Source organism: Poecilia reticulata, linkage group LG9, assembly GCF_000633615.1.
Source record: "Poecilia reticulata strain Guanapo linkage group LG9, Guppy_female_1.0+MT, whole genome shotgun sequence".
NCBI lineage: Eukaryota > Metazoa > Chordata > Actinopteri > Cyprinodontiformes > Poeciliidae > Poecilia > Poecilia reticulata.
The window spans coordinates 10892475-10916800 of record NC_024339.1 but is presented as its reverse complement, the minus strand read 5'-3'; the positions used below and the strand labels follow the sequence as shown (position 1 = coordinate 10916800).

The 24326-nt window shown below is 39.2% G+C and overlaps 3 protein-coding genes across 3 annotated transcripts in view; 2 read left to right on the top strand and 1 right to left on the bottom strand.

Moving 5' to 3' along the window:
* The window catches only part of srrm4 (serine/arginine repetitive matrix 4), a 60033-nt gene extending 52902 nt beyond the window's left edge, over positions 1-7131 (top strand). The window contains exons 10-13 of the mRNA XM_008417861.2: positions 537-728; positions 819-920; positions 1040-1195; positions 3409-7131. Coding sequence (XP_008416083.1) covers positions 537-728; positions 819-920; positions 1040-1195; positions 3409-3679 — 721 coding nt within the window. The 3' untranslated portion in view covers positions 3680-7131. The remainder of the gene's footprint in view (positions 1-536; positions 729-818; positions 921-1039; positions 1196-3408) is intronic.
* Positions 7132-7793: 662 nt separating this feature from the next.
* hspb8 (heat shock protein b8) lies at positions 7794-19164 on the top strand. Its single transcript, XM_008417860.2, has 3 exons — positions 7794-8455; positions 12466-12529; positions 18627-19164. The coding sequence occupies exons 1-3, from the start codon at positions 8029-8031 to the stop codon at positions 18799-18801; spliced, it is 666 nt and encodes a 221-aa protein (XP_008416082.1). The 5' UTR covers positions 7794-8028; the 3' UTR covers positions 18802-19164.
* Positions 19165-20958: 1794 nt separating this feature from the next.
* On the bottom strand, positions 20959-24308 carry LOC103469858 (heat shock protein beta-1). The gene is made up of 4 exons (XM_008417859.1): positions 23590-24308; positions 23159-23222; positions 22844-22964; positions 20959-21517 (listed from the first exon to the last, which is right to left on the bottom strand). Exons 1-4 carry the CDS (start codon positions 23888-23890, stop codon positions 21089-21091), a joined length of 915 nt encoding a protein of 304 aa, XP_008416081.1. The 5' UTR covers positions 23891-24308; the 3' UTR covers positions 20959-21088.
* Positions 24309-24326: the final 18 nt, after the last annotated feature.

Here is a 24326-nt window from a genome sequence, read left to right as displayed (position 1 = left end):
TTTTGCATTTTGCAATTATTTTTAATGAGACCAATCATTATTTACATGGGAGGTAAAGGTAAGAGGCTGTGTGTCATTAATTATCTTCCAGTCTGAAACACTGAGAATGGAACAAGTAAGAGTAACTGAATGTTAGAAAAGTAATGTGACATAAAAGTCAATGAAATAGCAGCTAAAATACCATTGCTTTATTTACCTTCTTCATGTAAAAGACACTGAAAACACTCTACATGTTTTGTTCTCTTGTGGTTTACACAGAAAGATCATTGGTGTTCTCTAACTCCACTTTCTGTGTAAATAATCATGGTTTTCTTTGTTAATACACCTCTAATGCAAGACCATAGCTGAAAAACTCATAAAATAGTCACATAAAAAAGTTATGACAACTCTCTAGACTAGAGTTGTTTGCTGGGGGTAGAAATCAAGGTGCAGGTAAGACAACTTATTACAACCTTTTAATAGAAACTAACTTTAAAACCTAATTTTAACGATTGGTCACTCCCAACCCCTAAAATGTCTTTATGTTTTCTTTGCAGTGGGCAGATAACCTTGGGGTGTGAGGAAGAAGTGGTGAGATGCACGAAGGCAGCCCGATGTGCGCGGAGGAGGAGCAGGTCGTCTCGAAAGCGGCGGAAAACGTTGTCCTCCTCCACCAGTCGGAGCAGATCTTCAGGGACTTCCAGGTACTCTGGACGCTATTCTCGAAGCCCTTCGCTGTCTTCTTGCAGGTACTTTATCTAATTTCGCATTTACACGCTGTCCAGCAGGATTCTACCACAGGTAGTACTTTCAGTATTTGCTCACCTCTCTTGCTGCAGCTCGTACTCTCGTTCCCTGAGCAACTCATCAGATGTGAGGCGAAGGGGCAGCTTGGTCAGCCTGAGCTCCAGAGGAAGCTACTCCAAACACAGTGCTGATAGGTGAGTTTTGCTAAATGTTTACAGCTGCTAATGTCTCTTTTTAAGCGGTGCACAGAAATAAACCTACGCTGACATTTTTGGGTAATTAAATGTTCACACTGTTGAATCTGGTTCCCCAGACTGCGAGACAGAAAGCGGCAGTCCAGTTCCAGAGAGACGAATCTGAAGCACATGCATAAGGTTAGTGGAAAGAGACGAAGACGCAAGTCCTACTCTCCTATGAGGAAGAGGAGGAGAGACTCTCCAAGCCATCTGGAAGCACGCCGCATCACAAGGTAAAGCTGATCTTAGTCTGCGCTGATCCTTTATTCCTGCACACTTTCATTGCCAAAAAAAAATCTCACGGTTTAACAGCTTAGATGGACACATTACGCGTTTATGCAAACTTAAAATTATTCATATCCAGAAGGTAAGAGATAAGTTGGCTTTCAGTCCCTAAAGAGGTCAACAAAACAGATGTTGAGGAAAAAGGAAATCTAATTTTTTGTTTGTGGAAGTGTCTTTTAAGTCACATAAAATAAAAGACAAAAAGATAATAACCTGAATCCAAAGTATGTTTTAAAAATGAATAAAGTTTTACTATTGGATATGGCAGCTTTATATTTTTGTGCACTTAAACTTCGTTTAGGAAAAAATATAGCACAAGTGCAGGATAAACAAAGCATTTCACTGAATTATTAAAACTTAACGATACAGCAGAGCACTCCATCTACGTCAGTCATCAATCATCATTTAGTCAAGGGAGAAAGGAAATGTCTGCTGCTGGAAAAAGAGTTATAGGGTAAAAACTGAATGTGCTCTATTGCTTAGGATTAAGCAGAAACAGGAGCTGCCACATGATGCTGATCATATACACGTTTATTAACCGATTACCAGTAACCATGACAACCACTATAAAAGCGGAGGGTTTTGCAGTTTGCTCCCTTGTCGTATACAGAGCTGCCTTAATGCAATGCTAAGGCCTTAAGACAGCAGGCGCCACTTTAGCAAAGCAGTCTGGGAAAGTTTCTAAGTCAATTTATGATTGATGTACAGGCAATAATTTTTAGTTACATTTTTCTACACTGCAAACAATTCTGCAAAAATGGAAAATGAATAAATATTAAAAGATCCCCAAGGTTAACTTGTGCAATAGTCTAAGAAACTGTAAAAAAAAAAATATCTCTGACACAAGGTGGTATTTTTAATACCACCTTAAATGAAATTTTAAAATAAAATATAAATACAATACAAGGGATGGTTGGGGGATCCTGCTGTAATACAACCAAGCATAACAAAAACAGACATTTCTGGAGTCTGTTTGTGGCTATTGGCAGTGGCTTTGTGCTTCTGACTTCACTTTCATCTACAGTGGTGAAAACAAAGCCAGTGGCAAAAACAAATACCGTCCAGCTAACTGGTGATAAACTCACACTTACCCATGATAGATGCAAAAACACCAGCTAGCTAGAAGCTATCAAGAGTGTGTTAGCATTAAGTTAGCGGTAGTGTCAACCGCCTCGAGTCACAGAGCGCTTGTCTGCGCACGACTCAAACCTTTGCCTGACCAAAAAGACCAAGAACAAATTACATTAACAAGATTAAATATTCTTGCCAAAACAAAATATAAGACCTGTGATTAATGTATTTACGGCCTACTTACACTTTTTTTTATTAAGACATTTTAAGCCCATAATATGAAGTACATGACTTTTTAAGACTTTTTCAGGATGCGCAGACACCCTCAACCTCAATTATACACGTTAAATGGCAAAATTCATTACAGCAAAGTTAAAGAGCAAACAAGTATGGCTTCCTTGGCAGGGATACCAGGAAAAATCTTTTGCTAAATGAATTATGACGATATAACTCAGGTTTACACCGTCGCCTCTGAATTAATGGCTAGACTTGAGCAATATGTTACTGAAGCAGAACAGGTTGTTATATGATGTTCAGCACCGTGTGTGGGACAAACAAGAGACCTGAGTCACTGCAGGCCAGCATGAACTCTTCTGTTTGCAAAAGTATTTGAGAGCTAAATGTTAGGCTACGTGTCTATGAGTCTTGGAACAAACTATGTTGTAAGCAATCATCCCAAATCTATAAACAAATTATTTAAAAAGGTAATAAGTGCTCGAGTGGCCCAATTAAAGTCCTGCAGGTTCTTTAAGGAGGAAATGCATGAACCAGTTTCTCCAAACTTCAATGGTCTGACTGTGTAAACAAGAGTGGGCCAGTATTCATCCACAATGCCATGAATGAATGAATGAATGAATGAATGAATGAATGAATGAATGAATGAATGAATGAATGAATGAATGAATGAATGAATGAATGAATGAATGAATGGTGTAATCATACAGAACAATATAACAAGTTACTGCTGTTGAAGATGTCTTCTTCTCCCATGCTATCTAAAAGAAACTCTACACAAAAGAAGAAAAATGAAAACCTGATAAATGTGCAACTATATTTTTTGCTTCTCCGTTTGTTTCCCAAATCTCCACAGTGCCAGGAAGCGACCCATCCCTTACTTCAGACCCAGCCCTTCCTCCAGCAGCCGCTCCACCAGCGTGTCGTCGTGGAGCAGCCTCTTCACACGAAGCCGCAGTCGCAGTCCGATCCACAGCGTGAGCCGCAGTCGCAGCCGCAGTCGCAGTCGCAGCTACTCTTCCTACAGGAGCTACAGCCGGAGCTCATCGTGGAACTCCATCTTTGGGTCCCGCAGTCGCAGCCGCAGTCGGGGTTCTTTGAAGAAGCGAAGGAAAGCCCGGCGTTAATGTTTTTCTGTGCAGAGACAGAAACTACATCTGTATTGGTGGTCAGGACAGAAGCTGTAGGGGCTGATGACTTGGACTAAAATATCCCAGCATTTCTTCAAGGCCATCTCTCATTGAGATATTTCTAAAACGTTTTTACTTTTTGTTCCTCTTGCACCAACAAGAGAAGTTGCATTTCCATATTTGTCAAACCAACGTCCATGTTGAATACATCCAACTGAGATGCAAGTTTGTGCACTTCTCACTAATTTGTGTGTCTTAATGCTTAAAATTAACTTAATATGTTATTATGTAGTAATGTGGGAAAAACAACATTTAGTTTAAAACCAGGCCCATGAAGCACTGAAATTACTTTTCCCATTTAGTTTATGCCCTGATGTTTAGCAGGGCAGCAAACACAAACTGTTGTGTCGAGTCTTTGTGACACTGATTTTACACCAACAGATGAAGTACAGGGGTAACATTTAAGCTGTTTGATCCCGGCGCTCACAGGCGGCTTCACAGGGATCGTTATCAGGAATCAGCGAAAGGCTTCTGGCTCTGATCTCAACACTTCACAAGGCGGAGAACAAGCATGTTTCCTCGGCGTAGGTGGGCAAACGGCCTGTCAGCTTAAATGTCACTTTAATTTCTCCTCTGATCAAGTGGAAAACAATTTAAAATCTGTCTAAAGTACATCAGCGATCATATTTTCATGGAATTGCGGGAAGTTTTTCCCTCAACAACTATTTCTTCCTCTTGATCCTTTTCAGTTTTTGTCAGATTACAACCCGAAACATGAATGTATTTCATTGGGATGAGCAGTTGGGACAGACCAAAACAAAGCAGCACATAATAGTGAAGTTTAGGGAGGCATAATATTGACATCCGTATCAGCTGATGTTAGTCATTTTTTAACACGTCGACATGAAGTCCAATATGTAAAGCTGATATCAACAGCTGAAAATCTGTAGCCTTTTGCAGACTCTACCAGATTTTGTGGAAGATTCTCCTGGATTTACTGATCAGCTGTCTTGTCCCTGCCGTAGATTAGCCTTACCACAGCATTACACTACCAGCGTCATGCTTCGTCATAGGCACAGTGCGTTCCAGAGGAATAGCAGTGTTAGTTTTCTGCCACAGATAGTGTTTTACACATAGGACTGAAAGATCAGTTTTGATCTCATCACATCTGCTACATGTTTACTGTATCCTCTACATGACTTGTACTTACTGCAAGGTGGATTGTCTTTTTTGTTTTTGTTTTTTATTAGTAGCTTCCTTCTTGCATAAAGGCCAGATTAGAGAATTACTATTTGTCCTATCAAAAGGCCTCATATCTGAGCAGTGGATCCCTGCAGCTCCTCCCGAGTTACCATTTGCCTCTTCCCTGCTTCTTGTGTGTTTGATGTTCAGGTCTTGTTAGATTTACAGTTTTCACACACTCTCTTCTCTTTCAGATAAATGTGTTCCTTCCTTTGCCTTCACGATGCCGTTTGTCTCCATGTTTTCACAGAGCAGCTGCAGTTTGACTAAGATTCATTTAAACACACCTGCACTGTTTACAAATTATGAAAATACTCAACCACCTGGTTATAGCAGATTTTTTAGGATTATCAGAGGATTTGTCAAAACTTTTTAAAAGCATAAATATTGTTTCCGCTGACGTGACTATTGTGTGCCTCTGTGGGTTGGTCTTTCCGTTAAAATCTCAATATACTGACGTTTGTTTGTAAAATGACAAACACTGTACAAGCTCAAAGAGTGTGATTTCTTTTGGATGTCTCTGTACTATGTTTAAATGACTTTCACTCATGCTCACACTTAACTAAATAAATACATATTTTTATTAATTTTAGTTTTTAATCAGGTAAATGATGATTTAACTGATGTCCAACACAGATACTTTATTTCCTTTAATATTTATACAAGACTGAAACAAACATTAGCAAACATACTTATAACTTGTTTAAAATGTATCAGTTCTCTGTTCTTTTCTGTAGTTGTCAAATATTGTGTGTATTGCTGTTATCTCTTATTTATTTTCTTTTACAACTGTAACACATTTTGTCTGTAAAATTTTATTTTATATATATATATATATATATGCAAAGGTTTATTAGATGTCCAGCAAACTCGGTAAAACAAACTGTTGAATTAATTTTAGAACGGAAAATATTTGCAGTTTTGGGTTGACTTCAGTTTTTCAAAATAAATTTTGACTCCCTAATTGTTGAGAACATCAAAATAATCTTCTGTAGAGTAAAATCCCACATTCAGTGGCATTTTAATTCATTAATTCTAAAATGTTATATATTTATTGACATTTCAATTTTAAACTTATCTTTTCCCCATTTGTGTTATGAGCTTGCAAATTAAGCTAGGAAGAGAATACAGTAACTACATCTGAAAACGAAGCTGACAATGATTACATTTGAAGAGTCTGCTGCAGCACTTAACGTTTGTTCACCTATTAGAATTATTGAGAATGCAAAGGGTAATTATTGGGAAATATTTTGGGTTTTTTGCTGATGCTCCTGACTTTAACATGAGGCTCAGCAACCTTTTCAATCCGAGCCGTTCTTTGTGTCTTCTACAGTATAACATCACATCCAGGGTTTCTCATTTCCTTGACAAAGTCGCTTCATTATCTCAAGATATTTTTACTGTACTTTCATAGACCAGCTGCTCATTAGACCATATATTTTGACCAGCTCGAAGAAAACAGGCTATTTTCTCCAAAATGTCACACTGTTCCTTCAAAGTTAATTTCATGGCAGCTCCAACTCCAAAACAGCTTTTGCTTATAATTAAGGGTCATGTTTCTTAATGGTTTCAGATCCTTCATCCTGTCTGTGTTGCTGCTCCAGGCCTGAACGACTGCTGCTCTCTATGCACTCAACTCTCTCAGCTTATTTCCCTAAATGTCAGCTAAATTGGACAAATGAGGGAAATGTGCTGCTGGAAGAGAAAAGACGTTGGTGCCAAAAATATAATCCATATACCACAAGCTGATGGTGGCAGATGTGAACCTGTATGCTGGGGAGAAGATTTGCACAGTTGTGTTGATAAACTTAGACAGCCAGCGATGCCCTCTCTCTGAGTCCTTGTGCAGACAGGAGTTTGAATATGTAATTACCGTGTTGTAAATAGGCACCTGGACTGTGTAAATAATACAAAATGTGTTTTTTTTTTATTTACAGCACACAATTGGAGGCATATTGTAAACATTCAGAATACAGTGCATCAACAAGTGACAATTTAAATGTATTTAAATATGATTTGGGGTATTAAAAAAAAGCATAAGCAAGCTCTTATAGCAATAGTGATTCATTGTGAAATTATGCATTTTTATTATCGTTTTCAATATCTACAAACATAATGCAAAATCATATATTTTTTGTACTGCATGTGTGTCAATGTAAAGTCCATATTGTAATAAAGTGTCAACTGGAACCTCAGCATAACATACAGTGGCTTCCAAATGTCTTTATTACCGTTGACATTTTTCACACTCTGTCTCATAATAAACACAAACTCCAGAGAAAAAGTTCAAGAGTTACGAATACGTTTCCAACACCCTGTAGCCGCCCTGAAGTCAACATGTTTTTGTAAGAAGCTCCATATAGAGTCCTGCTGCTGATGAGTGCCATCGCAGTCTTGCTTTCTGCTTTAAGAACAGAGAGTCAACACTTCCCATCTTCTCGACTCAGTCTGTTTGTTGTATCAATGTTGTGACATCAGTGCATTGGACCTGAAGCTCTGCGATCATTTCTATTAAAGATCAGTGAGTCATCAAGAGGAGGGAGCTCCACCATGTGTACTGTATGCAACTCAGTTTGGTCAAAAGTAGGCTGGTCCTCTGTCAGCTGTTGCGCCTCCACTGTAAGAAATACACATTGACAAAATCTTGAAATCCTCATTTATAGTTGTGTAATTAATTTCATTCAAATAAAAAGATTAAGAATTAGACTTGGTTCAGACTCTCTACTATTTAGCATCAAATAAAATATTTTAAGGGTTGGTACTGAAGTGGTGAAGTGATATTTTGTGCAGCGTGGCCGCTGTCCAGATCCTCCCAGTACTTTCTCGTCTTTTGCCCCTTATGCACCAGCCAGCTGGGAGGTCCCAGCTCAGCATAAAAGCCAAAGCCAGAGGAGAGAAATAATTTTTTCCTTCAAAGTTGCAGCAGCTGGAAGTCTTATTTGGAGTTAACGGACCCGCAGGCCGCTGCGTAAAGGTGGTGCGCGCTTAACGGGAGGCGTAAAGTTTGACCATAGGCAGAGATTAGAGAACCAAAGTAAATTCGATTGCAAGGTTCAACTTACTGTACAAACAAAGAACTTTTGCGAGTCTAAAGTCCGCTGAAGATGGCAGAAGGTGACTTTTACACGATGGGAAACCGGCAGCGGTTTCCTAGAGACCCGTTTGGAGAATCGCCGTTCCGGGATCAGTCGCCGTTCCGGGATCAGCTCGCATCCCGGTTCATGGAGGATGAATTCGGGATGCCGCCTTTCCCCGACGACCTCGGGATGGACTGGCCCGGTTGGGCTCGACCCGGCCGGCTTAGCACGCGCCTCGGCCCGTCGCCCTTTGGCGGCGGTTTACGCACAGGGTTCCCCACGCGTCACTCCACGGGAGGCCCCGCTCTTTACACCAGCAGGTACGGCGAGCCGTCCCCACGCAGCTCCCCCACGACCACAGGTGGCGAGCCCTGGAAGGTGTGCGTCAACGTCCACAGCTTCAAGCCAGAGGAGTTAAACGTTAAGACCAGAGACGGTTTTGTAGAGGTCTCAGGTGAGATGATGCTGACCAACACAATGGTTTAGGGTAAAAGTTTGCTGAAAAGAGGAGATGAACCGGTGGGTTGGAACTGTCATATCTTCTGCTCAGGGATTAAAAGTTTTACTTTGTATTGGCGCTTATAAGAGTGTAAATCCTTCACTGGGACGAACTTTAACTTTTCATACTGAACTTATATTTTTATGTAGAAAACTGTCAAAGTTATTGTGTAAGTTCAGGAATGTAAAGGAAGGATTTTTAAATTAATATTTGTTAAAATGTTAGAATCAGTAACATCTCATTCAAACTTTCTTGACTGGACCCTGACCAACTCTTATCCTTTTCTACTTGTCAAATTCGTGAACAAAACCTTTTACACTTAAACCATTGCCTTAGTTAATATTATAGTTTGCTTTTCTGAATTAGTAACATTTTGATCAAAATCTTTAAATCTATGTAATTTCGTTTGCAATTTCCTAAAAACCTCGTCTCACACTTTGTTTCAACTAATTGTGGTTCTGATCACCTTTTGGGCCTGTTGGTTACCATAAACTATAACACCAGCGCTCTGTCCACACATTGAAGTTTATGCAAATGACCTTTGAACTGTGATCAGGTTTGTATTGAACGTAATGCAAACACGACATGATATGTTTCTGGTCAGAGTAATTGCCTGATAGGAAAATAGAGAAGTGTACAGATCAAAAATGTGCCACAGCGGTTTATGCTAATGTTACCATGCTCCTGTTCACAATGACCTATTTCATATTGAACAGTTAATTTGACCAGAAACACGTTAAATGCTCTGCTTTCAGACTGCAAGATGTGATGCCTCCTATTTTTCTTCTGTATAAAAAGTAATTGTTGTACAGATGTTGTTGTGACAACCGCTTAAAGTTAATCAAGTAGCATTTGCAAAAACACTGCACTATTTTGATATTGTTGTAAAAGTTGAAGCAGAACTTCACTTTCCTTGTGAGCTAAAACTAACATGATATCATATTAAATTTACACAGAGTACAGGAAAGATGCTTATGACTAGATGTTCATTAAGAAATTATGAAATGCCCTTTCATAACTTTGCAGTTAATTAATCACCGCTTTAAGGTAAACTTTTTGCTTTCAAGAAATCTATCAGAAAAAAACCCATAAAATTTGGGAGATACGAACTAAAGATGTTTGTAGGAAAATGCATAAAATGAAATCTAAAATGGCCGAAACAGACTGTTGCTCTGAATGAAAACAGTCTTGTGGCTTCTCTCTCTCTCTGTCCGGGAAGTGAAAAGGCCTCAGTGGTATAACATGATCTCTGCATTGCTGATGAGTCCTTCTATAAAAGAGGAAGACAGATTTTTGGAATCTGGGACTTGGAAGTGGTTTGGCAGATCATAAAGCTCGGACACCTGTTTGAGATTCTTGGAGAATCACTCCCTCAGCCGCTCATGAGCTCAATTTAGATTTAAGGCAAGGTCCGTGACAACAGTCTCTGTTTACAATAAGATGGGAAGCTTGACGTCACTCAGAGAATGTTCTGGAAGGAAAGACAGCCAGGTCTGTAACCCAGCAAAACTCTTACAGGTTTTGTCCCTGACTGCGGGAGTAAGTTGCAGAAACGTCCTCCTGTCGATGCTTTATAAGATTCATTCCAGGGATACCCAGGTTTAAAGGGGGCACTGAGGACAGCTGCCTTCCTCCTGACCGTTCAGCTGTGAGTTTTTTATAAACACATTGTTGGTATGTCAGTTGGGTTATTCTATCCCAACTGACATACCTCGGCCTGTTCTAAATCTGTGGCAGGGTAGGGAATAAAACCGGTGAGATGTTTTTAGTCTGTTAAAGGCAAAGATAATCTAGAGTTTGCTACAATTCAGAAATAAGGACAATTGCTCCATCTCACTTTGACAAAGGAGAGTGAAGTGGAACGATGGACATAATTGTCTTTCCTAGCAAAATTGCACCAAATTAACTCAAAATCATCTGAATTAAAAATGTGGAACTGAAAGAGCTTTCAAGCTCTCAATTACTCTGTTCAAGTGTTTGTTCAACTAATAGTTCTTGGCTTTGCAACATATTATATACAGAGTGAATTAGTCAACCCTCTAAAAATAAATCTCAGTGGAAGTTTGGAATCGATGGCGAAGCGAGCAAAGTGCCTACTTTTTAAAGTACAACACAATTTCAGAGATGATTATATTTAAGAACTCAACATTTTAGTCCCTGATACGCTTTTCCTTCTATCTTCTAAAAAAGAAGCCGAGCCATCTTTTCATAAACTTTGGTTTTGATAGCGTTCTTTATTTAATAAAGAAAGAGCAATATCTAAATTTTTTTTGCATTTGAGTGATGGGTCATATGTAAAAGGAAAATCTTTGATTCTATTTCCACAAATGTTTTAGAAACAATCAGAAGCACCAGCCAGGCTTTGAAGGCGTGTAGCTCCCCAAACTGGACTGGAATACTTTTAAGGCTCAATGCACCAAAGATGCTTGATTTATAAACTTTGTTTTTCTAGAATAAATTCTTGGAGTATGTAGTTCAAAACATTCGTCCAGATTAAAATATAGTTTGATCCTTAAAACTGTGATCGTTTTTAAGAAACCAAGCAAAGCTCAATCTTTTATATCTTTTGTCCAAAAAAACTTAGTTATATCCATCCATCCATCCATCCATCCATCCATCCATCCATCCATCCATCCATCCATCCATCCTAGGAGATAATCTGCTAAGTATATCTATGTTTGGCTTTAGCAAACATGAATCTAATCTCTGAAATAAAATTGGATTAGAACTGTGTAAAAGTTGTTCTCGTGATCCAAAAATACAGACTCTGTTATGGTTATAATAGCTCTATAAATAATTGAAACTTAATGCTAACATGTTATTTTTTGTGACTTGAGTTGTTTCTTTCTGCATTACAGTTGATAGACTGCTATTTAAAGAAGATAAGCATCTGGACTTGCAAGTTGTTTAAGCTAATTACTCTTTGCCTTTTGATTGAATGTTAACTAATTAGTTTAAAAGGATGAAAGCATTTGCTTTGGAGAAGTCTGGCACCCTAAGAGTAACTGTCTTCTGACCATTGCTTTCTGTTTGCATTTTGAAACTGTGTGGGAGTTTTTTGTGTTTCCTCTTAAATCCAGTGAAGACACAAACATAACCAATGGATTCCTTTTCAAAGAAATGTTTTGTGTACAAAAGTGCTTCAGTGGGCTACACTAGTGAGAGCTTGTCATACTTACAACCACAAACATCAGTTCTTTAACTGTGAATGTTGGCGACACCCTCTGTCTAAACACAGAGTGAGGCGTTTCGGGGAACATGGAGGAGGAAGAATCTTGTTGAGTAACTCTCTCTGGGGATGAGTTTCACATCTGAAGTCATGCCGAGTTCTTCGCAATAATCCTATGACCTCACTGATGATCATAACTCATCCATTCCTTCTCTGGGGCTTCAGCCTTAGTTTCTAGTGAAGTGCAGCTCTGTTAGCAGGTAGAGACGTCACAGCGGGGGTGTAGGGTAACACATAGTTTAACCTGACGTGCTCAAAGGGGCTGAGCGCAGTGACAGGCCACACTCCTCCCAGCAGCGTTGACATTTTAGCTGTCGAGGAGCAGCTGCTGGTCAGCTAAAGCAGTTTGCCTGTAATGAACAGGGAGAAGGTGGAGCAGGGTCAGTCCAGGACTGCATGTTCCTCCCAGCAGGAGATCCGTCTGTGTCTGCAGGAGAGTCATTCCGAGAATCAATCAAAGAAGACGGGGTTGATGTAGTTTGGCTTAAAACAACAGCAGAGCAGGGACTGAGCAATGGAAACTGTGTGTGTGCCAAGTGAACTTCTGTTAAATCAACACCTCTTTCGCTGACGTCCATGTTTGAAATTTAAATGGTCACAGGTGTTGGGTTTCCAATGTGCGGTCCATGAGATTGTGTAATCACAGGTCAATGCTGCAGTGGCGCCACCAAGAGGGCGACCTTGGGGGCAATTAGCATCTTCAAGCTTGCTGATCTTTGTTTTTCCCCCCAACCAGGAAAACATGAAGAAAAACAGGAGGAAGGAGGGATTGTGACGAAGAATTTCACAAAGAAGATACAGTGAGTATAACCGAGAAGGTTTATCTCTAACGATAAGAGCTCTCTGTCTGCACATTGTCAAGAAAGAGGGTTTGGCTACAGTTATATTTCACAGCAAAAGAAAAAAAAAAAGCAGTAATTAAGCATTAATTTTACCCTCCCTTAATAAAAGTGTAGCTCTATTTAGTGGAGAACAGGTTGATGAGCTTTAATGACTTATAGACTGACTTTATTTAACATTCATCAGAAATATATTAGAGTTTAAGTTACTGACAGATAAAACTGAGTGAATACTGAAGTTAATGCACAATGTTGACTTTAGTTTTCCTTAATCAGATATGTTTCCTGTAAGATTTTAGCAATTCTTGCCAAAACCTGAAGGAAACTCTTAGAACTGGTTGTAGATATGTAAATGTGGAAGGAATCAAACTTTGATGAGGATCCTTTTATTTTCTATGAACTTGTCATATTTTACAATAAAAAGGCAACATCTCAGTGTACTTTAAGCTTTATATGAAGGAGTCAGATAAATATTGCTCTTTAATATTGTTTGCCATCAAAGTCTTTTCTGTGTTATTTCTGAATGTCCAGAAAGTACAAAGTTCCAGTTGGAATAATGAAAAGTTTTGAGACATAATTGTTTTTCTTTTTTTCTCTATGGTTGCTATTGTATTACTAAGAGAAAAGTTTCATAGGGGCTCTAGGTTAAATCACAGCTGGCAAAAAATAAATAAAAAGTCAGAGGATAATTACACACCTCTGTCATTAATTAGGGCACACTGTGTATGTTGTTGCTCTGAAAAACAAGTTATGTGGGTCTAAGTGTCAGAAAAAGGTTGTGTGATTCTTAAAATTACATTTCCTGTGATGCCCCTAAAGGATATGTGTTCCTTTAGATGTTGTACTATTTGTATGCTGCTGGTGTGTCCAAACAGAGATAATATAATGTTAGCTGTTAGCTGTTTCCATAGTTCAGCACACTTAAATCAGATGAAGGGTTCACGCAGGACTCTACAGACCTACTGGCATGCCGAGGAAGTAATTCAGTCAATAACTTTACCTATTTTTGAGCAGAGACACATCTAAAAGATGCAGGATATTGACTCTTAAGCATTGGAATTGAACAACTCTGGAATACTGCATGTATGTTGGGATCAAAGGTGTAGAATTTGTGGTCTTTAACTGTTTTACAGCAAATTATTGCCTGCAGTTTATTGTTTTTCTTTGTTTTGTAATTTTTTTTTTCATATTTAAGGATCAACTCCCCTCCTAAATGATTTTGTGAGATAATTACAACCTGGAATTAAAGGTTTTCTAGTTTTATACACATTTACCTTCTTGCTTGGTTGTTAAAGAAAATCCTTTGCGAAATAACAGGGGCTAGACAAGTGTGTGGCTGCAGGGTTAATCAAATTTTTGGCACTTGCTCCTTTCCTACATTATGCTTATAGTGTTGCAAAAGATTCCCTCACATTATTACAGTTTCTGCGACTTTGGAGAAGCACTTGAATAAATTCTGCAGCAGTGGAGCTTATGTGCAACATGGGTTATCTGAGTGTCCTCTCACTCATGTAGCATAATTTTTCAACATATCTGAAGAATCTGTGGTAGCCTGGCCATGTTGGAGATCAAATAGTGTATGCTACAGCCTCAGATTCACAGGATAGTAACAGGATTCTCACTCACAGGGAGCTTCAGTCCTTCAGTTCATTTGGGGACACTGGATCTAACATCGCTGCAAAACCAACTTGCACCTAAAATCTGCTTAGCTGCATTTCAACATAAAATCCATCAGCTATAATACAGTCGGTGTTTTCACAATGTAGTGTCGGCTTTAGGAAGATTTAAGTTAAAGTTTTGGTCAGGCCTCTCTTAAAAAAGAGATTTTTAATCTCAATAAGACATACCTGGTTAAATAAAAGTTACATACATTCATTAAGTTAATTTCTTATGCCTATAAGGATTGGGAACAAAGATAGCTAAGCTGTTCCTTTAAGTCCATAAATATCCATCCATTGTCTAAACCAGTTTTTCCTTGCAGGGAGGTGCAGGAGGACTAGTTCCTATTTCCAGCAGTCATTGGTCGAGAGTTAGTGGGCATTAAATTATTATATATGACAGGATTTTTTTCAAAGAATTGCCTGAAGGGAAGAGCAAAAGATATCTTTGATTCTGCATTAAGACCAGATGACAAAGCAAAGAAACATTCCAACCAATTATTTAAGTTGTGCTCTTCTCTGAGCAGGGCCACTTATAAAAACTCTGTGCAGATTGGGAGACTCCTCCACAATGAGCCCTTGTTGCAGGTCCTTCGAGCCAAACTGGCAACACAGACAATTACCTCAACCTGCCTGTCTCTGCATCTCGTCCCATTTAATTGTGCAGTAGGAGGACTTCAAACACGGAGAGCCAAATCCTTGGTGTGAATCAGCCTTTTACAGGCTCGTCAGTCGAGTTCTGCTAATATTCTGCTAGCTAATTAAGCAGGTGCCCTGCAGCCCTGTGCTATTCATATACAAAATTGGAACTTCGTCAGATTGGGTCTGAGTATGGCTCCTGAGTTAATAAAAACCTCAAGTCAGTGACAGGCTAAATATTTAAAGGGTTGGAAAAGAGAGAAGTGGGGGTTGGGATGATAAGAGGTCATGTATAAATAACTGCCCCCAATGCAGAAATCCACTGGCTAACCACATAGCCTGATAAGCACTTTTGAGTTAACGTGTGTAGCAGAGACTGTATGTTTAACTAGAATACCAAAGGTCATGTCACCAGTTTGGCAGTATTTCAGGTATTTACAACAAAAAACTAACCAATAATTATCAATGTCAACTGATCCCCCGGCCATAGACCAAAGTCTAACCATGAAGTTTGTGTGTAACACGTTTCAAACAAGCAAGAAAAGCATCAATTAACCAAAAAATGTTCAAACCTGGGGGTAAAGCTAGCAGGACATTTACTTCCCCAACAGCACATAACTGTGTCTCAACAAGATACGTGATAACCCTGGATGAAATGTCTGCTAGAGGTTATAGGTTCCACTCACATGCATACACATCTTGTTCTGTTTCTTGTCTCTCCGGGGTTCAGAATCTCTACGAGGTAAAAGCTTGCTTGATGGTTTTCTGGCAGCTGTGCAAAATCAATGCCTGAGATAAACTGTACACTTGCCAAAGTCAAACGCGTTCTCCCCAAACTGGAGACAGATGAGGTCTGTGCTCGGGGCCGACATCACGGACCACCGGAGTGATTTGACTTTGTCAGAAGTCGAGGCTTTGCTTTGTAGAAATTGGCTGAGTGAAGAAAGGTGAGGGAGGGTGGTGTGTAAACTCATAAAGGTTATTAGCTTCTTTTTTTTTTTACTGGCTCACACCCACCTTCATTTAACTCTCAGCTGCATCTTGTTTTGTCACCAGAGTGTATGCTACAGTGAGTCTATGAATAGTAATATCAGGCTGTAACTTTTTATGCAGACTATAGTATTTTTGCACATAATTGAAAGAGGTATGAAATCTACTGTACATAAGATAAAGAGCTCTGCATGGTTATTGAGGCAAAGTGTTTGCAACGTCTTATTCCTAGTTATTTATTTTTTGCTGCAGCAGCATAATCTCACACTGAAATATTTAGGGGAAAAAAAAATCAACTTTTAACTGCAGTATGCTTGTAAGAAAATAACATTTGAACTACATATGTGACACAATTACCGGTAATGGCACAACTAGCAACTATCGAACTGAATCATTCTTTATATTTTTTTCACCTTTAGGTTGCTTGAGTCTCCAGAAATGTTTATTTCTATACGATCCTGGGCTTCCTGTTTCTCTGGGGTGTAAATATGATAAAAAGAGGTCAAGTTCTCTTAGCCCATCTTCAAAATGGAAAAGACAGTCGATGGAATATGTTTTTATGCAGATGTGTGTTGATATTTGAGAGCTTAAGCAGAGGAGGGCTGGAGTTCTGCCTTAAAGTTGCATTATTTGCACTCATTATTTGCCTACAGTTGTTTTTCTCTGTCTTTTCACGTTGAATTTTGATAAATCAGAAAGCTAATGCAATTTAATTTGTAATTTTAAGTTTGGCATGTTGTCCAGTCCTAATGATAACGGATGTGATGGTATGTGAAAAAAGCAGGTATTCCGCCATAAAGTCCAGTAGTGGCTTCTTTCAAAATGGGATAGTGAAAAGCTCAGTATGTTACTTTAAAAAGGGAGAACTGAACAAGGTCAGCACTGATAAAACCTTATCTATATTCCCTTTTCAATCCCAAGTCTATCCCAAGGGTCTCACTAAAAAAAAGCATGAAGTAACTAGTGATTTAAATGTTTTGGGGTTTTTTTAATCAACAATGACACAACATAAAATGTCGTTAACAGTTGTCTAGATATCTTTATTGGCATTATTAATGTCCATATTAAACTAGCAGTGACTGCATGAAGCTTTTTGCAGTTTGAAGCTATGAGACCTTCACTGAGGAAATATGTCTTGCTTATCACTTTATATCTGTGTTTATGGTGCTATTATCTCTCTGTCTCAAAGCACAAAATGTGCATTTTTTAATGAATTATTGGTCTCTACCATGGTCTGTCCCGAGCTCTTTGCCATATTAACTGTTTCCTATGATTCTTTTTCCTTTGTTAATGTTTCAAATTGTACCACCTGCTGTGAAAGTTTGGACATTGGAATCAGCTCAATCTGCAGGTCATTCAGATGTCGTGTCCATATAGTTGGATTTTATTTGTCCACAGAGTGTTTTTCCTCTGAGCTTGTTAGAGTTTTCGCATCTTACCTCACAAAAGATGAGAGTTTGTGAAAATAGGAAAACCTTTTTTGTTTTTCCACAAAAAGTAACCATATTCAGTTCCAGTTTCTGCAGTGCTTTTGCTCTATTTCCCATCAATCCTCAGTGTTTGTCTTCAAGCCTGTGGGCCCCCATTTATCCTCCCAAGTGACACTTCACTGCCCTTGGGTTGCATTTTATCTCTTTGCGGCTGCTGTTATCCTAGCTGTCAAAAATAGGATCAGCTATAACCCTGTTGATGCACAGAGTATTGCCGCATCATTATTTTATTTTAGACGATAACATTGATCTTAAAAACAGTCTCTGAAGTGGACCTTCACATCTCAGTGGAATACAGTCTGTGGTATCTGAACACAGAAATAGACATGACGTGATGTCTCTGTCTGAGGTTCATCAGCCCGCTCTGACTTGTATTTCACAGAGGAGTGGAAAGCCAGTGGAGGGTCCTCTCTAATTAAAAGGAGGGTAGATCGGGCGCCTCCTCTGCTGAACGTCCCGATGGCAACCCGGTGTTTATATTAACTCCCCAAGAACAGTTGGCTGCTCACCAAGCACACCTACCGTATCCATATTTAGCCATACTGGCTGACAAAGAGGGGAGTTTAAGTCTGTGTGCAGCTGCAGCAGCTTTTAGAGTTCATTTATCCAGCATTACAATCAAACGCTGGTCTGCCGTAAACTTTTAGACTACAAAGTATTTTCTGGATGTTGCAATTCTGATGTTACACAGACGTCTACCTTCAACTTATTTTCAAAGCAAGTTATCCAGTTCTGTTGTTGGAAAAAAACAGCTGTAGATGAGGGCAGTTACACATACAGTCCTGAAAATACGCAGGTGTTTAACTTACCTAGATTTAAAATCTAATTTCCTGAAATTTGCAGTTGTTTCCTTTCTTGCTATCTGCAGCGGTTTGATGAGGGTGAAGTTTTATTACAAACTAGATTTGCTGGATGAGAGATTTTTGTAGCATCTAAAATCCTTGGAAGCCAACAAGGACACGGTGAAAGTTTTTAACAATCTTCTTCAGACATGCAGCACTAAAAATCCGTCAAACTGAAGGTTGTTTTTATGGGCATTGACAAAGTTGCAATAAAGTCTGGCAGTGCTGAACAATGTTTGTACAGCGGTTCCACAGAAAGAAATGTCACAGAGTTCTGTACAAACTCCCTGCTCTGTTCATCTTTTCCGCCCCATTCGGCTTCTCTTGTGTCTCCCACATATCTTGCAGCATTCTGAACATACACAGAAGCTTTCTGTCAAGTAAAAAACAACTTAAGTGATGCCCTCACATTTACATTCCCTCTCTTCTGTTTCTTCAGGATCCCCACCGATGTGGACCCCCTGACAGTCTTTGCTTCCTTGTCGCCTGAGGGTGTCCTCATCATCGAGGCTCGGCAGACTCCACCGTACTACCTCTTTAGCAGCGAAGACTCCCCGGGAAGGGAAATTCAGGAAGTGGAGGCTCCGAAACCCCAAGAGGCCCCAGCAGTCTAAACTGGCACCCCCAGACCGACATGATCACATAAATCTACATAATCAGTTATGAGTTTGAAATAAAAACTGCTCACTGAACTGTCATCTTATTTAAACACTTAGAGAAGAAAATCTGAAATATTTTTAGGGCAGGGAATTCATAAAACAGTTCCACAAAAAGCAGGCATGTTATAGTAATACATTCTGGGTTTTTTTCCTTCCTCGAGTACAACTAAGACTATCAAGTCCTATAACAGTTATTTTGCTTAAGAAAATATTTAATTGCATCATCAATAGGTCGCAATTGAGACATTTATTTTGTAACGCCTATGCAAAGTAGAAAGATAAAGAAAATTGGTGGACTTTTTTTAATTTCTTTATGTACACAATGAATATTTTCAATAAATAGTTTATAATGTATTTTATGTCTGCTTTTTATTTAAAGAATTTGTCCTTTATAATAAAACATAAATGAATTGAAGAAAAAAAACATGAGTGATGTGATTTAATTACACTGTTTGCGCTGAACGATACTAACAATTTTTAAAAAGTAACACTTTTCTCCATATATTGATATATTGTTTTATATATATATATATATANTATAAACAATATGGCTCATTACCAAGTGTGCCACTCTGTCAGGGGCGCCATATTGATCAGTAGCATTCGAAAGATAAAAGAAAGAAAAAGGTCCGACTCATCATATCTGACATGGATTATTCAACATTAGTCGTAGACTGATCAGAAACACATTCTAAGGTTGATGAAACTTTTTATATCTGAAAACGCAAAAAGACTTTTTGATGCTTTTTAGTATCTGCAAGACCAAAAACTCCAAGAATATATACAGCTTGTTCAACTTCGTTCTGATCTGTTTTAAATCGATTACATATTTAGTTTAATTGATTCTTCTTATCTCAATATTGTAAAATCTTATATTAATTAGGTAATATACTAATGTATTTTAATATACATTAATGCATTAACATATTTAAATTGTTCCATTTATACCTGATTAAACCTCTTTAGTAGATTTTTTCCTCCCCATTAGGTACCACAGGCCTTCATTGCATAATCAGGTATTATAAATATGCCCACTTACTGATGATACTGTTTACAAATGCGAACTGCAGGGAGTGTTAAAATCAGGTTCCAAGTTAACAATTTGCGTGTGCAGATTGGTGTATTAGAAATCCTTGAGTAGAAGGTTAATTCATCCATTTTAACATGGAACTGTTAGTGAAACAGGGAATGATTGTGCCTTAATGTCTTTATCATAAAGTGAACCTGGATGGTTCATCTTTGTATGCATTGACAATATGTTGTATATATACATTTCAATTGGTGCAAAATTGTTTGATGTATTAATTTGAAGTGAGCATTTTTCTATTTATGATTGCATGCTTGCTTGATGGACAATTGACTTATTTGTGAAAAGCAGTTCGTTTTCTGCAATCCTCTCTGTTGATGTCTTTTTACTGAGAAATGCAATTAAAGTGTCCATCCTTCATTTATGTGTTTTTATTTGAAAATAAAGAAAAAAACAATACCAGTCACAGGCCTTGTTCCAGGGATCTGGAGAACCTGTGGCGTTATTGTTGGACAGCAGTAGGAACTGGGCGGCAGCTTAGCGAGGAGCTTAGTGCTGGCTCCGATAGGCACCGCTGTGCGCTGGCGTCAGGATGGACCCAACTCGCTCATGCGCCCTGCCAGGGCTTTAGAAAGAGGATGGAAAAAAACTGGGACTGTTCCACTGACTATTGTGTGATGCAAAATAACGTAATCTTCTCTGTGTGCTGGAATCGACGGGGATAATTGGTGCAAATTTAAAAAGTTTCCAACCGGAGCTGCGCTCTGAAAGGATAAAAAGACTCTCTTGGTTCTGTGTTGGCAAAGACATTGTGTGATGGGTTGCACTCACATGAACTGTTACAATTACTGTCGTTAGGTTACATGTGTGGACTTCACTTAAGCTGTTTCTATAGTAACAGCATAAGTGAATGAATTGTGCTTTTCAATGAGCAACTTATTGATGTCAAAGTGGCAAAGAAAAAGATGTGAACATTCAACGTCATAACCAACTTCTGATTTAAAAAAATAATGAGGTTAAGTTACTTTAATCTTGTACATTGTATATTTTAGTGGTTAACTTTAGATGTAATAGATGAACACAAATTTTACTTTCACATGATACTACTTTATTAGAGCTCCAAACACAGCAGGCTTTAATGGCGCTATAGCTAATGACAAAAAGGCATCTGTGGAGCTGGTTTAAGGCAGACAATGCAGGCTAATACTCTTGTGTTTAGTCGGTGTGCTGTTGCTCTATGTTAGCAGCCTCCAGCTCCTGGCTTTGGACGTCACTCAGCAGAGCTGATCCCAGCTCCTGCTCCTGAGGGGGAGCGAGCTCCTGGGCTCCCTCTGCCTTCACCTGGATCTCTTCATCCACGACTGGCTCTTTGTGTTCCAGGAGCTTGGATGTACCCAGGCTTTCTTGGCTTTCTGGGACTTCGTGGTGCTCAGAAGCCTTTTGGATGCTCTCTAAGCATTTATCTTCCTCAGGCAGTGAAGAATGGGACTGTCCAGCTGGCTTTTCTCTGGCTTCCTTGTCTCCCTGCTCCAGGCCAGCTGTGGTGCTGCTGGGCTGAACCGGATCACTGCAGGCCTCTAATTGAGACTCTTCCTCCTGATCTTCATGTTTTGTTTCTGGTTCTCCATTGCCCTCAACCTCCACCTGAATTTGCAGACGAATATGAAAATAAGTGGATATGTTGCTTACAGCTTTATTGTAATAAAAAAAAAACTCAATTTAAATAACAACAGTATTAGGATATGTGTGCGCATATAAAAATGTCACCATTATTATTTTTGGTTGTTTTATGAAATATTTTTCAAATACAATTTGTTGTATTTATTTCAAAATATGAACAAATTATGTTTTCTTTGCATTTTTGCATGGCATTCTGCCGGCATTTACATTGCTTTCCTGGGGATGAGATGGGGGCAGTAGTGACGAAAAGGAACCTTTGTTTGGGGGGGCATTGATTCCGGGTTGGTTTTAGGGCGGACTTCCTGTTTGCCTCAGACGCAATGTGGACGCTAAAGGCGCCATTTCGGTTGTCATTGCTGAAGCCTGTTTTACTATATTTAAGGTCAGTACACGGTGAAAACACATCAGAACTTCTTTGTAATATGTTTACATTTTAAATAGCACTGCGTTACAGTTTCTGTGCACCTTTCTGCTAATAGTTGTAAGTTTTATATGTCGAGGTTTAGATTGCCAGGATGCCAACACCCGCTGTGTAAGTTGAACAGCGTTAAAAGACCGTGATATCTCACTAACTCCAGGTTTTAGGAAGTTAGTCAGCCACAAATGACAAATGTTGGTCACTCTGACAAGAAGAAACAAGCTCAATCCAACAAGTGCTTATTAGAAAGAAAACCATTAAATCTTCTCTTTGTTGCCATGAACATCCCTGAGTGGAGTTATGGGAGATCCCACGAGTTGCAGGATCTCAATATCTCTGCATTGAGACTTCTTGTAGTGATAACAAGCTGACATCGGCATTGAGGGAGATGTTGCCCAACTCTGCCACACTACCTCCACCAAAAACTGGTTAGCATTGGCAGAGATTACTTTTTTTTCATGGGTGCAATCCATATCAACTCTGCTGCTCAACCCATAATTTTCCTCAGAAATGTGGCACACTTAAGACAAAATAACAGGCTTTCAGTACAACAGTATATGATTTGTTACCAAAAAGCAGTTTTCCAGAAGGAAACAAATTGGCAAAGCATAACTTTTCTTGCTTTTTGTGTTAATGTTGCTAGGCAACAGATTTCTCAAGCTAATTGCAGCTTGTCATTTTTGCACAATATGTTATCTTGCAAGTCTTGACATAGATTACTTCCACAAATAAGATTGTGGCCTAAGATTTCCATTCTTAGGCCTTGTTTTCAGCTCATCCGAGTGTTTTTATCTTCTCAAATTCAAGATTCAAGAAATGAAAACCATATTTAAAAATTTGTTAAGCTTTAAAGAAGTTTAATATGTGACAACCTTTATTGGGATGATGATGGCAGCAGGAGCTGAGGCTTCAGGAAGTGGAGCTTCTACAGTCAGGAAACCATCAACGGAGAGTGAGGACTCAAGTTTGGTAACGTTCACCTGAGCTGGAAGCCTTCAAATCACAAACTCTTGTTTAGATCACCACACCAAACACTGTTAACACTGAAACAAATGTAGATCTCTTTTATTTTTCTTGCTTGAGCATTTCATGAATCAATTATTAATAAAATAAATAAAGGGGATCAACAACAGTGATGGCTTAATCCTAAATATCAGCAGGCTAATGTCTGTGGCCTCTTTGTCTACCTGTATTTTCTTGTAAAACATCTGGCGATAAATCCATGCTCGTCAGGCCTCTCCTCGTGTTTCCCTGGGGAAAGATTAGTGTTTATAGGGAGGTACACGAGGACACAGAAGAATCAACCGACACTGAGAAACCACTCAGCACAGAAATTAATTTCTTCCACAGAGCTGTGATGTTAATTTCCCCAAGCACGATATTTAAGCAGCTTTCTAAATTTGTAGCGTTCAGCTTTTTCTCCATCGCGGTTTCAGATGTGCGTATTTATTCTGTGAAGTGCGGGGAAAGTATTTTTAGAAGACTCTTCTCCTTACTCGGATGATGATGTGAGATAAGATTATTAATGCTTTATCAGGATTAAAAATCTGCCTTGTGAGTAAAACTAATTAACACTTATGCCAGACATTTTCAGAGGGGTTAATTAACAGAGCAGTACCTCCAATTTCCAGGAATCCATCCCTGACACTGACAGAGATCTCCGAGGGGGAAAAGTGAGACACATCCATGCTGACCCTCCACTTGCTGACCTTCTGACCAGAATGAGGCATCGGCTCGGAGATGTAGGGCACAAACAGAGGCGCCGGTACGCAACCCGGCCAGGACCAGGCTGCCAAGCCCTTCTTGATCCAACGAGAATCCCCAGTCTCCAGGAAAGGCGGCAGGCCAACATCCTGACTGGAAACCCATTTTCTCAGAGGGTATAGAGGCCCAACCCTGTCATACTCCCCGCAGGACATTTCTTTAATTGTCTGCTCACTCAAATGGATTCAAAGTAAACCTTGCTAAACGACAGAGAGTAGATTGTGGATTGAAAGATCAACAAAAACAAAGGAAATGCCCAAAAGCTAAGTGAGCTGACAGAGAAATGTACATAGGGGTTTTATATAGAGCAGGCCGTGCAGGCATGAGGTGATGGGCGTGGATCGTAAACGGTTACCTCTTGCTGACCGGGTGAACGTAATTGTTTATATTTATAACTTTTAAAGATGTGATGGCAAATAGCAGGAAGTTCACGGTGGCCAGGGTGTGTTTGAACCACTGCATCTGTTTCCCGAAGATCATACTTGTCACATCCCAGTGAACTCTGTTCTGCCAGCGATGACTTCGCTCCTTAGCCTGGTCATGAGCCAGTCTTACAGCCTCACCCCCTCCACACACACACACACACACACA